The sequence below is a fragment of the Cupressus sempervirens genome, chromosome 6 (genome assembly GCF_028749045.1).
Source record: "Cupressus sempervirens isolate cs-2001-9-10 chromosome 6, ASM2874904v1, whole genome shotgun sequence".
NCBI lineage: Eukaryota > Viridiplantae > Streptophyta > Pinopsida > Cupressales > Cupressaceae > Cupressus > Cupressus sempervirens.
The window spans coordinates 365,421,854-365,440,347 of record NC_143123.1 but is presented as its reverse complement, the minus strand read 5'-3'; the positions used below and the strand labels follow the sequence as shown (position 1 = coordinate 365,440,347).

General features: G+C 38.3%; 1 protein-coding gene across 1 annotated transcript in view; it reads left to right on the top strand.

Moving 5' to 3' along the window:
• The window catches only part of LOC149552601 (P-loop containing nucleoside triphosphate hydrolases superfamily protein), a 169,780-nt gene that overhangs the window by 11,406 nt on the left and 139,880 nt on the right, over window positions 1-18,494 (top strand). The window contains exons 2-5 of the mRNA XM_089788197.1: window positions 11,954-12,190; window positions 12,459-12,719; window positions 13,044-13,123; window positions 13,311-13,416. Of these exons, the coding sequence (XP_089644323.1) occupies window positions 11,954-12,190; window positions 12,459-12,719; window positions 13,044-13,123; window positions 13,311-13,416 (684 nt within the window). The remainder of the gene's footprint in view (window positions 1-11,953; window positions 12,191-12,458; window positions 12,720-13,043; window positions 13,124-13,310; window positions 13,417-18,494) is intronic.

Below are 18,494 nucleotides of genomic sequence, written 5' to 3'. Positions count from 1 at the left end.
GATTAAAGAGGTATAAAAACAGAGTTTGGGATTTGATAGAGGACTTCGATGCCTTCAATATCAAGTTTAGCTATAGAGCAAATAATCAGGTGGCTAATGCCCTTGCACAGACTGCAAGCTCACTAGCACCAATTAAATTGGATGGCTTGAAGAAATTTAGAGTTGAGTTAGCATCAGTCCCATTAGTACCAGATAATGTCAGGAACTTTTAAGTGTTTGAAGATGATAGACATATCCTCAAATTCTTGACTAATTCAGATGTCTTCACAACACAAATCATTGATGGTGAAGTGGATGAAGAAGCAGAGATTGACTTAGAAGGAATTATGAGCTTGAAGACAAATACTATTCCAAAGGGAATGATTGAGCTAGAAAGGATATTCGACATGGACCAATTCAACAAGGTGCAATATCAACCCACAGGAGGTGATGAATGCGAAAAGGTAAATTTGGGAATAGAGGATTGTCTCAAAATAGTTAATATTGGGAAAGTTTGCACACCTAAGGAGAAAGCAGATATACTGAGTTTGATGAAGGAATTCCTAGATGTGATTGCTTGGGGATATGAAGATTTGAAATCATATGATCCTTTCATCATCACACATACGATTCCACTGAAGGAAGGAAGTAAGCTATTTAGGCAGCGACAAAGGCCAGTCAATCCTTTGTTAGAGCCATTGATATTCCAAGAAGTAAAGAAGATGCTAAATGCGCATATCATCTTCCTAGTAAGGCATTCAATGTAGGTCACCAATCTCGTCCTAGTTAGGAAGAAAAATGGAGAAATAAGGTTATGTGTCGATTTCAGGAATTTGAACAGAGTGTCAGAAAAGGATAATTATCCATTGCCATCACTAGATGAGGTCTTGCAAATTGTAAATGGAGCATAGATGATGTCATTTATGGATGGATATTCGGGATACAATCAAGTGATTGTTGAAGAAGAAGATAGATTGAAGACAGCTTTTGCCACAAAGTGGGGAACATTTGCATACAGGAGAATGCCTTTTGGCTTGATCAACGTAGGTGCACCATTTCAAAGAGCCATGGATTATGCTTTCAAGGACTTAAAAGACAAGTGCATTATCATTTACATGGATGACATAACAATATTTTCAAAGAACAGAGATCATATTTTGGATTTGAGGAAAGTTTTCACGAGATGTAGAAGGTTCAAAGTTTCTTTGAATCCGAAGAAATGTATGTTTGGAGTCATTGAGGGGAAACTTTTGGGACATGTAATTTCAGAAAAGGGTATCATGATAGATCCAGAGAGTGGAAGCAATTTCCAAACTTGGCGTACCAACTAGCAAGAAAGAGCTCAAATCATTCTTTGAAAAGATTAACTTTGTGAGAAAGTTCATATCCACATTCGTTGAGATTGTAAAGCCAATGAATGACATGTTAAAGAAAGATGCAAAAATGGATTGGACTCCAGCAGCCAAGAAGGCATTTGAAGAAATAAAATAGGCTATTGTTAATGCGCTAGTTCTAGTAAGCCCAAATTATGAGAGGCCATTCAATATATATTCTTTCGCCTTTGATCACACATGTGCGGCCATTTTAACACAGAAGAATGAAATAAATGAAGAGCACCCGATAGCATTCATGAGTATACCTTTCAAGGAGGCCGAATTGAATTATCCAAATGTGGAGAAACAAGCTTATGCCTTAGTGAAGGCGGTGAAGAAGTTCAGGCATTACATCTTGAGAAGCAAAGTACACGCAATTGTGCCTGACATAGTAGTGAAGACTCTGTTAATGCAAAATGAACTTGGAGAAAGAAGAGGCAAGTGGGTCGCCACTATCCAAGAATATGACATAGAAATTCAATCGATGAAATTGGTCAGAGGACAACAGATGGCATAGACCATGGCATCAGAGGGACTTGGACTTGTGCAACAAGTTTATGAATTGGAGGATATGCACTCGGACGAATGGTATCAAGGTAATCAATTATTTGTTAAATCACCAATACAGAAGCGAGCATTGGGATTCAAGAGCGAAAGATACATGTTGCAAGGAGTAGTGTTATACAAGCAAAATCATGAGGGTATATATTTGAGATGTGTTAGAAGAGAAGAAGCTAGAAACATTTTGGAACATTTTCATGATAAATGGGGAACATGACATGGATCCGATTTGGCTATGACACATTGGATACTGGGGGTCGGATACTATTTGCCACCCTTGTTCAGGGACACTCACGAGCATGTAAAGACTTGTCATGTTTGCCAAACTGCGGCAAAGAGAGAAAGGAATCCAGCGATGCCTTTGCGGTCGATTATCAAGGTGAGACCTTTCGCGATGTGGGGACTGGACTTCATTGGTCCTATCAATCCACCTTCCTCAGCACAACACAGGTATATTCTAACCACAATTGACTATTGTACTTGGTGGTCAGAAGCTCAAGCTTTCAAGAATTGCACTGTTGAGATTTTCATCAAATTTTTAGAAGAAAGAATCACTACCAGGTTTGGGTGTCCTGCTTTTGTATGTGATAATGGTTCCTCTTTCACTTCCTTGAAATTTCATATTTGGGCATTTGACCATGGGATCATTTTAAAATTTTCATCAGGTTACTATCCCCAAGGGAATGGCCTAGTAGAATCCACAAACAAGAACCTTTTGATTGTGATTGGAAAACTTTTAGATAGGAACCCAAGAGATTGGCACACATAGCTGAGATATGCTTTGTGGGCAGACAGAACAAGAGATAAAGAGTCCATAGGGATCACTCCTTACCATTTGGTTTATGGACAAGACCCTGTATTCCCAATTCAATTAAAAATTCCAACTTTAAGTTTCATAGAGGAGTACTATGATGAGAAAGAAGATAGAGTCCAAGTTAGGTTGGCTCAACTGATGCAGTTAGATGAAAAAAGAGACGAAGCCCTAAAAAAATTTGCAAAACATCAAGGGGTAGTGAAATGTTGGTTTAACAGAAAAGCGCAAAATAAGGCCTTTAGGATCTCTAACTTGGTCTTATATTGGGACAAAGCCCATGAAAGGAAAGGACAACATGATAAATTTGACAAACTTTGGAAGGGTCCTTTCTAGATTTCAGAAATCATCGAGGATAATGCATTTAGACTTAAGACACTCACTGATGAGGATGTCCCATTGCCTGTCAATGGGCAATTCCTCAAGCATTATTTCCAAGCCTAGGAATCCGCCCGGAGCCCTTTTGTACATAGTTAGTTTAGGTTTGCTTTCGGTTAGTAGTTTAGTTTTCTTTCCGTTCTTTAGAGTAGAGTTTGTTTTGGACCATTTGGCCCAAAAGGTAAAGTAGTTTCTCTTTCAATTGGTTAGAGTAGTTTTCTTTCAGTGGTTTAGTTTAGGTATTGCGAGGGAGCTTGAGTTTAATTTGCATCAAGTCATTTGACTTGGGATTTTTTTAGCTTCCTTTAGTTAGAGAGGAGTTTTAGTTTCGGGCCTTTGCAAGAGCAAAGGGGGTCCATGTTATCACTCGTGGGCGAGGTGTGTAGATTTTACATTTTTGGTGACAAAATGGAGTTCGTCTTGTTCATTTCTTGAATACATTTGGCAAGGTTCAGAGATTACAAGATGTGCTTAGTTGTTAGTCTATGGTAAGACTCGTACTAAATTTAGATCGAACTCGATAGAGGTTTTTAAGTTATCTTTGACATGGTTACAACATTCTACTCACACCTAATTGCTCTGAGTTCTTGGTATTTTGAAGTGAAGTTGGACTTAGTAAAAATCTTACACTTGCTTCAGCGCCACTGTGGTCTTCCAAACCCTTTGCAAGCTTCATTGCCTGCAAACCATACAAAAAGATTGAAAACAAAAAAGAGAAATGTCAAGAGAAAAGAAAAAATGAGAATTTATGCAAAAAGGAAAGGCAAAATGAAAGTGAAAATAAAGAGGAAATTTGGTTCAAGGGTGTGCAATCATCTCTACCGGTGCTATAAAAATAATCACTAAAGGTAGAGCCATGATTGTGGTGCCACAGCGATAACTCCGTTGGGGCTATAGACGCTTGATTGGCAGTGGGGCTCTATCCAGGTTGTTTTTGAAGTAAGGATATTTACAATAGCTAAGTTTAATGGATTTGAGAGATAATCAAGGTCTTGTCGAGTGGGGAATAAATCGTTTGCACACATGTGAGTAACTTATGGTCAGGGTGCTTAGGATTGACTTGAGAGTTCTTTCCCTTGTTGAGTGCTTGTTCTTAAGTAGATTTGCGGATAGGCCATCCTGGGATTTTTGTTCTAAGATATTTTATTCTTGAAACGTTCAGGAACATTTCACCCGTGGAGTCGCCAGATGTTGTGAGGTTCTCACACCATCGCCCCAAAATTTTGGGGACCCCCATTTTCTTGATCACCTTGGCAAATTTTTTTTTGGAGTTGTCCAAAAAAGTTTTAGGTTTAGAAAATTTTACGCCTTGTATGCCTTCAGGCCAAGAGAGATGGGGTTAGATTTGTTTTTTTCCATCTGGTCTTAACTCGATTTTTCGGATCTCGTAATTTTATCCTTAGGCCGAACAAATTTAAAAGACAACATTTTTTTTCAATAGTTAGAACAATATTTGGCGAGATAAATTTACAAATTTTTGGGACTTAGACAATTTATTTTGAAAATTGGATATAATTGTATAGACTTGAACATTTTCAAAATGAAAATTTTTAGATTTAATTGTTTTGGAAAATCTTGAATTTTTCGGTGAAAAAGGAAATTTTGCGAGAGTGAAATTAAATTGGAAAAGTTGATTTTGGAATGCTAGAAAAAGGATTTATCTTAATTTTCTTTTTAATTGCATTGCAAAATCGAAATGGACTTAATTGCAAAATTTTGCATTAAATTGGGTAAAATTGCCTTGAAAATTTTAAAAATATTTAAGAGATTGGTAAATTAAAATTGAAAAATTGATTTTAACATTCTAAGTCCGATTTTAAATGATATTTTAATTGCCAAAACGTCATTAAATGAAAATTTTAACACCTCCAAGGCTTTCTTAATTTTATTTTGCAATTTTGGTCCTAACCGGCAATTAAAAATGCAAATTTCACTAAGGCAAAATTAATTTTCTAGATAGGCATTTAATTTTGGACCATGAATGGTGGCCTAATTTAATTTCTTGTCTCTCCCAGGGCTAGTCGGCCAGCTAGAGGGAGCAAGTGGATTGAGGTATAAGAAGGGCTCCCACCTTCTTACCTCATTTATTCCATCCTCCTCTTCCATGCTTGGCTGAATTTTATAGAGGGCAACGAATTTTCCTCCTTTGGGCGATTTTTCCAGATTTTGGCATTTTGTGTAAAGGCGGATTTTCATTGTTGGCAATCTGATTTTCTTCCACAAGGGTTGCAATTCCGCCATAGGTGATTTTTGTGGAAGATCAAAATTTCCTGCCCTAGGTGATTTATTGTGGAGGTCCGATTTCTTCTAAGAAGTGCGAATTTTGCCTTTGAAGTTGGGCGATTTTATTTGTGCGAAAGTTATTTGGTCCAAGACCTGATTGGTGGCAAGGTGTGGGCAGTTTCAAAGAGCTTAGAATTCTGATTTTGCAAGGAGATTTGAATTTTCTTTAGAATCTGATCCGAACTTCAAAGAAGACACAGCTATTGGTAAAGGTAAATTCAATTCATTATTTAGAGCTGAAAGGTGGTTTTTAAGCGGATTTGACTCCTTGTTCTTGCTCGGTTTTGTTTCCCTTATGTTCTTCTTGCATTCATCATCCACTACATCATCATCCCATCTATAGATTGAAGTTTGAAGAGATAAATGTAGAATCCATGATAGGACATTTGACGAGGCGGAAATAAGCTAGACCACCCTAGGAATGAAGTTGGGAGATATAAGTGTAATCCATCCTAAGGTAACGAAAAGACAGAAATAAGTGGTAGTCTCACCCCTAGGTTGAAGATTAAAAATTGATAAGTGTAGTGATAGGACTTGGCGAGGCAAAAATAAGTTAGAATCCATCGATAGAAAGAAAATTGGAGATCGATAAGGGTAGTCCATATCACTTAGAACGAAGAGGCAGAAATAAGTGTTTAGGATGGTAGATGTTAGTGTAAGCAAGAACCCAAAGGGAACAAATGCTAAGAAAGACAAAGAGGACATGATGCCCAAGACCACCTTCTTCTCAAAAGTAAGGCGAATAATCGATACCAATATCGGTACAGTGAACATGATACAGCTAAAGAACAAATTGAAGGAAGGACAATCCCCCATGGCAAAGAAGATATACAAAAGTGGAATTGTGCGCGTGACGACCTTTCCTCCTACCTTGCCTTGCCCAGAATTGGTTATGGAATGTGGTCAGGATCAAGGTTGGAGAGGGGTCCTGGCAAACCCTCCATGATCAATAAAAAATAAAAAAGGAAGAGCTGAGTATCATTCATTTCTTCTAGATTGCTGTCTAACATCTGCATGTTCAAAGAAAAAACCAACTTAATGCCTAGTCTGTACCCTAAACTTAGAAGCATAGTCACATGTATCAAAGGCTACAAGTACGAATAGAGCAATGAGAATAAATAGCTTTTCACTTGGCTGGATGAGCTTCAATGCTTGATACCAATCCCATTTCAAGTCCAAATATAACCCCAATTGCCTAGAACTTCTCATATCATTTGAATGTATTTCCGAAGAGGAAATTTGGGTCTCTTTTGAAGCAGGATTGATCCATAGAGCTAGAATTGGCTGCCTTTGTAATCCCAAGGATAATAAGTTCGATTAGCAACATTTTGAAACAACTGAAATAATTTCTAACACACATAATAGAATCAAACTCATTTAAAATATTTAATTATATGTCATAGATATAAAGAAGAATAAAAACAAAGCAAGAATTTGAAACAAGAAAGTTCATCTGTATACAAAAATATAGGAAAAAAACCAAAAAATGTACTTTTGCAAAAATCTTCATTTATGATCTCCTCAAGTGTGAATGGGCTTGCAGACGTAGGAGTAGCAAACCTATTGCTTGGAACCTTTACTGACAAGTCTTCAACTCTATTTGTGCAACGCTAAGCAAGAATGAAAGTTAAGCAAGAGTGAAAGACTTTTGAGTTTTGTGAGGTAAACTTATTTTTTGTTTTTGTTTTGTAGAGGCGTCGGAATGCACTTTTTTGGGTTAGGAATCCGTTTTTATACAAATGTGTCAGCAATAAAAGAAATTCAATTTCTCTTTAAAAATCTGTCACTTGCAGCTAGATTTGCTTTGTATTTTCTGAAATTTGTTTGGGTTATGCAGGGGTCTTCTAGGTTTCTTTGAGATGAACCGTGTAATACTACAAGGAGAATTCAGGTTTGTCTTGAAGTTGGATTGGTCTATAGAGCTACAATTAGAACCCTATGGCGATAAGCTCGATAAGCAAGACATTCAAAATAAATGATTTTTTTTTTATAGAATCTTACTAGTTTAAATCATTTAACTATAATCATATTTCATAGACTTACAAAGCTAAGTTACCAATTGGGGTCCGGATCTAGATGTGGATGCAAGAAGCAGGTGCACGAATGCACACACACACACACACATATTTAAAATAAATAAATAATGTATATGCAAAGAAATGAAGGAAATACACTAAATTAAAACATTTGATAATATGATCTTGTAACATCACCAATACATAGTCAGTTTGAAATTCAAATAGTCAACAAGATTATAAATCATATCATATACGTCTATGTTCACGATTCCAATGCAAATCAGAAAATCATCACAAATACAAAATCAAAATATAGTGCATGATTCAATGTTCATCAATTTAAATCAGAGTCATATGGATTCACAAAAAATTCCTCATCATCTCCAACTTCTCCAATTGCTGCAAGCTCAAGATCATTTGAACTGAAAATGATTTCACTTCTGCTAGATGCACCATGTGTAGTGATGCTATCAACATCATCATTTGTGATTCTAGTAAGATCTTGAATTGTTGCATCAAAGTTTGCACACTGAGGTTCTACATACCAAAGCTTGGCTGCCCCTTCCTTGTAGTGATCCCCCTTACGTGACAAAAGATACAAGTTGGTATGAATGCAAACCAACTCTTCAACTTATTTAGAACCGAATTGGTTACGCTTCACCGAGTGGATAAAGGAGCATGTACTCTAATTCCATTGAGCAACAAAGGAACTTGTAACTTGGACAATTTTCATAATTAGAAAATTCAAGTGAAACATAAAAATGAAAAGCAATTTAAAGAATTGTAGAATACAAGTGATAAACAAAAAATAAATAAAACTTACTTTTGAGAGGATTTTGATTGCGAGAGGATTTAGATGCTTAATTGCTTGACCATAGAGGTGCCACCATGTGATAGCTCCCATGTCACATTGGTAATTTATTTCAAGTGAACTATGTTTTGCTCCCAAAGTAAATAAGCCAAATTCTGTTCTAACTTTTATGTGAATGTCATCATCTAGGAAGAGTCGTGCAAAATCTTTGTAGCACCCACAAGCAACTTCTTCATCTGCATATGCTGCTACTTATTTGGAATAGCTTGGAGATAAGGCATACACAAGGAGGTACAATGGGGTAGCCATCTTTTCACAACAATGATGAATGACTGTTTCTAGTTGATTACATAAGGCTTCACAATTTGTGGGGTCATTCTCATGTGTTTGTATAGAAAGTTTTACCTTCTCTACCATTGCATCCATGCCATCATAGACATCCCCCAAACAAGACTGATTTGTATCAACAAAGTGGAGCATAGTCATGATAGGGTTTGTGGAATCTAATACACATTGCACACAAGCCCACCAACTGTCATCCAAGATCAATGCCTTGACCTTTTATGCCCTCTCTGAATTCAAAGCCTTCCATATACCCTACTGGTTAGAAATAACCATTTGGCTTAATGCCCCTTGCACCTTGACAAGTCGTCTCATAAGAATAGTATGAGATGTGAATCGGGTTTCAACCACCTAAGTAAGTTAGTCATAACAATATGTTGAAAAATATTAAGCAAAGTTATATACAATTTGATAATTGAACATGACTTAAAATATATTCAAATTAAATAAATAAATTAAATTTTGTAATTACAATTTACCATCAATAACTCCAATTTAGAGAATGATCTAAACATCGATTGTGAAATGTGATGGCTCGTCACAAATATTTGTATCTTCTCCCCCTCTTAGTAAATTTGCTTCACCCAATTTATTTGAGTGCCAATCTATTACATGACCAAGTTTAGGGAGTGTACGGTGCATGATGTCTAAAAATATGGTCATACCGGTTCTCAACCAAAGCTACTGCACCCTAACAATATGTGGCATTATCTGTAATCACTTGGACCACATTCTCACTACCCACCATCTCTATGTCCTCAAAGAGAATTTTGGTAATTAATTGTGAATCTTTAGCTTCCCCTTCACAATCAACTGCCTTAACAAACATTGCCCCTTTGGTGACACTGCAATCACATTAATCAATGGCTGGTTTTTTGTATCTTTCCATACATGTGACACAATAGAAACACCTGGTGTTTTACATGAATTTCTAATTGGTTGAATAGCTTCCTCTACACAAGCCTTCTCTTTTTGCAATGGAGTGTACATACCTTTTCATACCCGAGGCTCGTGTAATCAGCCAATACTTTATTTATGGTTTCACCATTTCCTTCCAATATGGTGATTTCACCAAGTTGAAAGGAAGACCATTGACATAGAGGCAACATTCAATGTCTTGATCAACAAGCTTTCTTGCCTCCATTTTAAATGCACTGTCCAATGGAGCTCTTTTATGAGTAGTAGTTTCTACTTCTTCCTCTTCCACTTCCGGTATAGGTACTTGCAAGAATGAATGTTTGGAGGATATAATTTGTTTTGTGGGTATTTGCATTGTTTTCTTCCCAGATGGAGGAGGTTGGTATAAACTTTGTTTTGATCTTTTAACCGATTGATCAGCCACTTCTCGTTCTATTACAAATGAAGCTATTTGTACATTAGGCATCCCCTTCCCATTTGTGCCTTTGCACATTGCAAATCCTTTACCAGTAGGGCCTATAAAATGAAGTTCGGTCTGAGGATATGAATTGTTGAATATTTGCCCATAAATAAAAGATAAACAACAATAAGGGAAACAAAACGTCAACAACATATACCAAAAGTTACCCTGGGAAAACCATTCTGAAATGAAAGGAAAAACTAAACCACACAACAAAATATCATTTCATTGATAATAAGATGTTCAAGTGTACTGTGTTCCTTGCTTGATGTGATATTTATAACAAAAGAGAGACTCTTCATATTACAACCGAAGGTCTCTTGAATTTCCCAAAAATATGACTTCATTTTCAAATACACAACTCTTAGTAATTCCATGCCTCAATGCATCTCATATGACACATGTCTTATATATTTAATATTACAATTATTATCATAAATGTGCTCTTCAACTGAAGGTGACTATATCAGTAATAATAATGTCCATATTTCTAGAGATATAGAGCTCTATCACAGCTACAATCTTCAACACCATTTAATGGTTTGCCTTTATTACTTTGAGAATAATTACATTTCCAAAGATATGAGCCACCTCTAGAAACTTGTGAGATTCTTGTGGTATGTCTCCATAAAGGAGACCCCACATCAATTTTGAAATTATCGACTCCTTGCCCTCTTATGAACTTTGACTACCAGTGACGGTTATTCTTGCACAATACAATCTAATTTCTTGCTATGCCTATAATAAGAAATTAAATAAATTTAAATTAGAAAAAAAAATTATGAACAAGCAGCATACAAGTGCAAAAAAATGATACAAAACTCTTAAAATAGATGGCTAAACTTCTTTCTTCATTCTTTTATAAAAAATAAAATGAAAAAAACTTGAAAATTTCTTCACAAAACATGAAAAAATTCATCAAAATCTCAAAAAATTTATTAAAGGACTCAAGAATGGGACAAAATGCCTACCTTCGATGCTTAAAACTCTTTTGTGGAAGCTATCTCTTGCCCTATGAATGGTCCTCTTTAGAAATAATCACTTTGCCTTCAAAAATGCCAAAATGGACACCAAATGAGAAGAAAGTCAGTCTAGCTGCAAACAAAATGAGATGATGAATGGTTGATTGGCCTCTTTTAGGGGTGTTTTAGGATTTAGAAGCAGAAACCAAGATTAAAAAAAAAGTGAAAAAAACATGTTTATTGTGCTTTAAGTGATATAAACTTGAAAAACAGCGTCTTTTTTGACCCTAGATATCTAGAAGCACCTGGATGTGTCCGGAAGCCATGTGGATGCCTCTAGGAAGTGCATCCCAGGCTCTGGATGCCTGTTGATGCGCATCCCCAGTCATCTGGAAGCCCACGATGCACTCCCTGGAGGCATCCACAGGGCTTCTGTGTTCGCATCTGCCTCTTCTAGTACTTGCCTCCGCCTCCGCCTACACCCCAAACCTGGACGCATCGGTATCCTAGTCATAGAGGACTGAAAACAAAACAAAATCTCAGAACAAAGCAAGAGAGCTAATAGGTTAAAAAAAATATAGAATAAAAAATCCACTCCTTTTGCAAAAACTATATGTATGATCTCCTCTAGCGAATGGGCTCTTGCACAAAAGCAGGAGTAGCAAACCCTTTACTTGGAACTTGCCAGATTTGCAGCAGATTCTCTAAAATTCATTTTGGTTCGGCATGGGTTCTTCTAGGTTTGTTTGAGATGAACCCGCAGGACAAATTATGATCTCTTGCTGCACCACCACAGGACCAGGATCTGCAACTGATTGTACCTGAACTATCTCAGTAACAGGGAAGAACTGACTCGACCGATAATACAAATAATTGTTGCTTTTGATTTACAGAACGTTTGGATCCTGTTGTATGTTTTCAATGTAATAAAGCTTTGGGTTATCTTTTAACTAGAATGGTAGAGTTAAACTAAAATCTTTCTTTTGAGGTTTCTATTTGTTAATTGTTTCTTTCAAACATCATCCTGAATAATACTGATAAATATTTTGATGTTCAGGTTGCAGGTATCATTGTTTCTCCAACTAGAGAATTGGCATCACAAATATACCATGTAACAGAGCCATTTGTTTCCACACTCTCCAATATAAAGTGCATGCTTCTTGTTGGTGGGACAGATGTAACAGCAGACTTAAATAGAATAAAGGAAGATGGGGTGAACATGCTTATTGGTACGCCTGGGCGCATAGATGATATTATGGAACGGACAAATCTTTTAGACTTTCGGCGCTTTGAGGTGTTTATGCAATAATAAATAGTGTTTTGTAGACTATGGCTTAATATTAGTGACTTTGTACTTTTAGCATATGGTCATGCTGCATTGTCCTTTATTAGCATTGGTAAAGATATAAAGCTGAGGTCGGATGCTAAATACATACTTGATTGTGTGATCTCAAGAATATGCAAGTAGATGACATAAAACTTAAGAGATATGTTTGGAAGTGCCTCGGAATTAGAGCAAACTTCAAAATTGAAAATATTGTGTGTTTGTTTGTTTGGAACAGGTTCTTATCTTAGATGAGGCAGACAGACTTCTGGATATGGGCTTTCATAAGCAGGTATCTTCTATTACTTCTCGTTTGCCAAAGCAACGAAGGACAGGCCTTTTTTCTGCTACTCAGACGGAGGCAGTTGAAGAGCTTTCAAAGGCTGGACTTAGGAACCCAGTGAGGGTTGAAGTCCGAACTGAAGCAACTTCTCAGAGTGGATCAGATCCTACATCAAATACCCCTTGCTCTCGTACACCTGCAGGACTTAATATAGAGGTATATGTAAAGAATTTTTGTTGCTCAATATACGAATGGATGGAATACTTATGTTCTCTGTTTTCCACCTGTGGAACCACAACACGGAGATCTAAAATTTAAGGGACACTCTGTAGTAACCTGGCCTTGAAACTACATCTTTAAGCCAACTTATTTCTAACAATTCAGTGTTGGAATGGATCTACTCGGGGCATTTTACACAACTTTAGGCCGTGAATTCTAGCTTTTTTGATCTTCTTGCATCCTAGGGTAGTTCTGAGGGCTTGTTGGCTTCTTTTACCTTGAAGTTACATTAATCAATGGTATGCACTTTCTATTTTGCAGTATTTGGAATGCGAGGCAGATGAAAAACCTTCGCAACTTGTACATTTCTTGTCTGGTTACATGTCAAAAAAAATAATTCTGTAAGGTTCTTTGTTATTGTGCAAATACATTGATATTGTCTCTCTTTTTCAAACACAATGAAGTTAAGGAAAATTCTAAATAAAAGAATCCAATTCTTGGATATTGCCTATAGAAAATGTGTAGATTTTTTTTATGAAAATGGCATATTTATCACAGGTTTTTTAAAATCTTTTTTCCTTTTCGTAGATACTTCATGACCTGTGCCTGTGTTGATTATTGGGGAGTCGTACTGTCAAAACTCAAATTTCTTAAAGGATGTCCATTGATTGCTCTTCATGGAAGAATGAAGCAGGCATGTTTCTTGCGATGTCTACCTACTAAATTTCTCTTTTCCTGTAAACTATAATTAGGGCATTTTATATATTCATATCATATGCATTTTGTGGTTAATTGTTAGGAAATATTAGTTGGAGATGATTTCATTTTGGCAGCTGTCTTAACTAATTTGTTGCCCTGTGAAATACAATATCAACAGCACATTAAAGCCAGCCAAAACTTTTAATGGTCACAATTTTTATACCATTTTATCATGAGACAGTACTAATCTTGTAGAATATTAAGTTGTTCGAATTATATGCATGATACATGAGAATCTTCTTATTTGGCTTTGGAATGTGAATTGACGGATTGCTTATACCTTTCTCTCCAAGTTTTAGTTTTCTATAGAGGTCAGAATGGTGGAGATCATGACAACTTGTATCCACACTAGGGTTTTCATTATAGGCCCACCCCTCAACTTGAAACCTGCTTTCTGTAACATCTTTTCTAATTCATATGCCATGCTCTCTATGTTGGAGTGCAAGTGCTTTCAGATATATTTCCAAGATACACGTGATATTTGTTTTAATTAAACTCATTAGTACTAGTAGATTGAAGATTTCAGGTCGAGTTCAAGGTGTTTTGACTAGGTATGGGCTACGGGAGTGCAACTTATGAGGTCTGAATGGGTGGCCTGTTTTTAAGAGTGTCGTCGGTAGAAATTGTGTATCAGCCGACGGGTCCCTTCGAGAAGGAAATTGTGTATTAGCCGACGGTCCCTTGGGAAAGGAAATTGTGTATCAATCGACGGGTCCCTTCGGAAAGGTTCTTGTTATGTAGCCGATAGGTCCCTTCAGAAAGGTTTTTGTTATGTAGCGACATGTTGTATGTGGCCGACAGACTCCTTCGGGAAAGTTCTTCGGAAAGTATTTATAACCCCTTCGGGAAGCATTGTATTCATCTTATCATTCAAGCATAATGTAATGTCTTTGGCATATGCGAATAATAATAAGAAGAGTTCTGCTGTTCGTGTTCGTGTTCATTGTCTGTGTGCAATTCTTAATTAACCTATGCGGTAAGCATTTGGCGCCGTTGCCCGATGGACCTGGTACGATGACAAGCAAATGAAGATTAAATGCCGAATCAGTTGAACAAGAATAAGAATAAGTTGAAGGAAAAGGATGAATTACGTGCAGCACAGGAAAATTTAATTTTGGCACAACAGACTGAACGTAGACGGAGATTTCAGCAAGTTACCGACGGACGCAAAAGCACTGAAAAATTGTTGGAAGAGACTCGACAGCGGTTCGATTTGGTGGAAGAAGCAAGGGAGGAGTTTCTGAACTTGCATACGCCACGAGAAGAGAATCTTGATGGAAGGAGATCAACTTGCACGGCTTGGAGTGCCAAAGGAGCACGAGCGTGGAGTGACTTCTTCGTCCGAGATATAATTCCGAAACGAACAGCTTCGGTTGATGAAACCTCTTCTTCACCAAACAGCGCGAAAGTCGAAAACAACGCGGGTGTAGAAAACAGTGCGGGTGTGCAGAACAGCGCGGGTGTTGGAAATAGCGCGGGTGTGCAGAACAACTCGGGTGTTCAGAACAGCGCGGGTGCTCAGAACAGCGCGGGTGCTCAAAACAGCGCGGGAGTGCAAAACAACGCAGGTACACAACAAAACCCTCAACATACAGTAATAATGGCAGGTCCAAAAGAAAAGTTGCCTAAATTTGATGGTGAAGGAACTGTCGATCCGATTCGACATTATAAAACATGTGAAACGATCTGGAGAGCAAATGGCATAATAGATACAAACGAATGGGTCCGACAGTTTCCAGCCACCCTACGGGGTGTTGCGATTGATTGGTTTACTGACACAGATCTGCAGAAGTTAAACAGTTGGGATAATATTAAGAAGGAATTTATTGCGGAATTTCAAATATTGCGAGACGATAATGAGATTGTAGCGGAGATATTCAATACTAAGCAAGGGAAGAATGAAACAGTCCGAGTCTTCGCCAGGAAGTTAAAGGACTTGATCAATAAAATGGAGAATAAGCCGGCTGATGGGCTACAAAAGAGATGGTTCATTGAAGGCCTTTGCCCGAAGCTGCGAAAGAAGATGAAGATCGTGCCACCATCAACATACATTGAAGCGTACAATCGGGCAATGAACCTCGAAAGTGACCAGAAAATAAACAAGAAGAAGAAGAACAGCACATCTAATTCAGATGACGATGCATCTTTAGGAGAAGATAGCAGCGATGACGAGGGAAGCAACAAGAAGGTCCGTGCCCTCCAGAAGGACATGATTCGGATGATGGAGTTCAAGAACATGAACAAGGAGACTAAGGGCAATGACCTATGGTGCACGAAGTGCAAGAAAGAAGGCCATACGAAGGGATCATGCCCGAAAGATCAATTTTGTGAGATTTGCCAGATTATGGGACACTCGGTAAAGGAATGCCATTTCAATTTGAAAGCAAGAACACCACATCAAGTGTTCCTGACGCAGGAGGCATCCCCGTCAAGAGGGAATGGGAATACCAGTACGGAAGGTGCCACATCGGGAGGATATAGAAACAATCAGCGCGGTCAAAACAACAACAATAATGGCGGGAGGAGTTGAATCCAGTACGATGCCAATAGCCGACCGATAGTTCAATGCCGCGCATGCAATCTGTGGGGTCACTTTGCTCGAGAGTGTACAACGGCGAACACACTGAAGTTGTTATGCAGATGGTGTGGACCTAGTGATCATGAAGATGCTAGGTGTTCGAGGTCGGGAGTAAACTTGATCACCGTCGGGACAGACGAAGAAGAGGTTCTGGCCATCACATGGTAGCAAGCGAAAGTGTACCCCGACCCGGCGGAAGAAAAGAAGAAACTGGATGAAGCACGGGCAGAGATCCAGAAAGCAACACAGGTAGAAACGGCACACCTGAAGGACATGCCGAGTACCTCCGTACAGAACTGGGCAAAACAGAACATTGTACGACAAATATTGCAAGCCGAGATACACGTCAGGATAAATGATCTGTTGCTCACTATGCCTCAGCTCCGATCGACACTCACAAACATCGTTCCTGTTGCTAAACTACCAAGAGAACAGGGAAGGGAGCAGGAAAGTGGAGCAAGTACAGTGGACAAAAAGGGGAAGGAAAGTGGCACAAGTGCAGAAGATCCGATGCTGTTAGCCCTCTCATCCGGATGCCATCTGACAGTCGTCGAAATGAGAATTCTCGGGACTGTATTGACGGAAACAATTGTGGACGGAGGGTCCGGTGTCAATGTGTTGCCTGAAGACACTTGGAAAAAGTTGGGACAGCCGACATTATGGCCGCCTACATTCCAGCTGCTAATGGCCGATCAACATGGAATCAAGCCATTGGGAGTCCTGACAACACAACTAGTGATGATTGGAACACAACCATTCTTGTTGGATTTCGTCGTGATCCCACTGAAGCGGAGAGGATATGATGCCATTCTGGGTCAAGGGTGGCTGATACAAGCCAAGGCGAAGCACGATTGGAAGGAAAATACTTTATCACTTGAAAGCAAAGGGCGAAAGTACGTCATCGATCTACACACTCAAATGGTCGGGGAAGAAGCTCTATCGTCAGATTCCGAAGAAGAATAGGATGAAAGGAGGCGGAATATGGAACCAGATCAGGAGGGAGTCCTGCGGTTGGAAGGAGGATCGACAGACGACGATCTGGATTCAATGAACGGTCTTTACCACTAGCAAATAGAGGACTACGAACTCTTTTCGAGTTGTAATATGCTAAGGATCGACGAAGGTAAAAAAGAAGGAAATGAATGTTCGAAGCAACACAGAGAAGCCGAAAAAGGAAACGCGGGTATGACTGAAGCTGAAGGAAAGAATATACAGTACAAACTCAAAAGGAGGAAAGATTCCACTGTACGACCGTGCAAGAAGAAAGTATTACGTCAAACCACAGATATAGTAGAAAGGTGCCAGCAGCAAGGAAGACACATCATACGGTCCGCACAGGAAACAAAGCGGAAGAGTTTAATAAAAGTTGCAGCAGTATGGAGTGGATGTGTTATTCACAGCCAGAATGGGCAGCTGACGGAGTCCATGGTACAGAGCTTCGAGAACAAACTGGGCGATAGGGAAAACTAGATGGAGAGATCATGTATCCTAAATAAACTTGATGAGCGACGATTGCATGATAGACACTTGAAATTGAACAAGTTTCAAGTTGGACAGTGGGTATTGAAGTACGACGGTCGGAATGGGATCAAACTCGGGAAGTTTAGCGTCAAATGGGTAGGACCATACAAGATACGGGAAGTTGGTGATAATGGAGCGATGAAGTTATCGACACTAGACGAAAAGGAAGTGGCCGATGCAGTGAATCGGTTGAAGTTGAATGTCTACCATGGAAGAAGTAATGCACTTTCGTGGACGAACAACTGAGAAAAGACTGTAAGTACTGTATATATGTAAATATTGTACATAATTATTCCAAAAGTGAGATTAAACAAAAAAAGAAAAAAGAAAAAAAAAAAAGAAAAAAAAAGAATTTAAAATTTAAAAAAAAAGAGAAGAAAAGAAAGTGGATCATACGGATTTTGACCCTACCAAGAGCGTACGGCTTTTTCTGTACGGATTTTCTAGGCAAGTGTATGGATTTTTGTGCCGTACGGATTTCGCCAGGTTTTGCATCTTGTTACGGATTTTTTGGAGGTTTTGAGCAATGTACGGAAAAGCATTAAGTCTAGTATGTACCGTACGGATTTTAAAATGATGGTGTAGTGTACGATTTTTAAGCAAAGGTTGCCGTACGGATTTTTTAGTCTGGCAAGAGCATACAAAATTTTATATTAAGTCTGGAATTGGCGTAAAATTGTACGGTTTCCTTCACACATGAATGTATGGTTTTTTAGCTATTTTAATCATGCACTATACGGACTTTATTGAAATCACCGTACGGTATCCCAGTACGGATTTTCAACAAAAGTTATGGTACGGATTTCTAGTATAGTGATCGTACGGATTTTTTGGGGGGGTTTGATCGGTACGGATTTCTACATGTGCTGTACGGATTTTTGAGGAGAGCCACTGGCACTGTACGGATTTGGCCA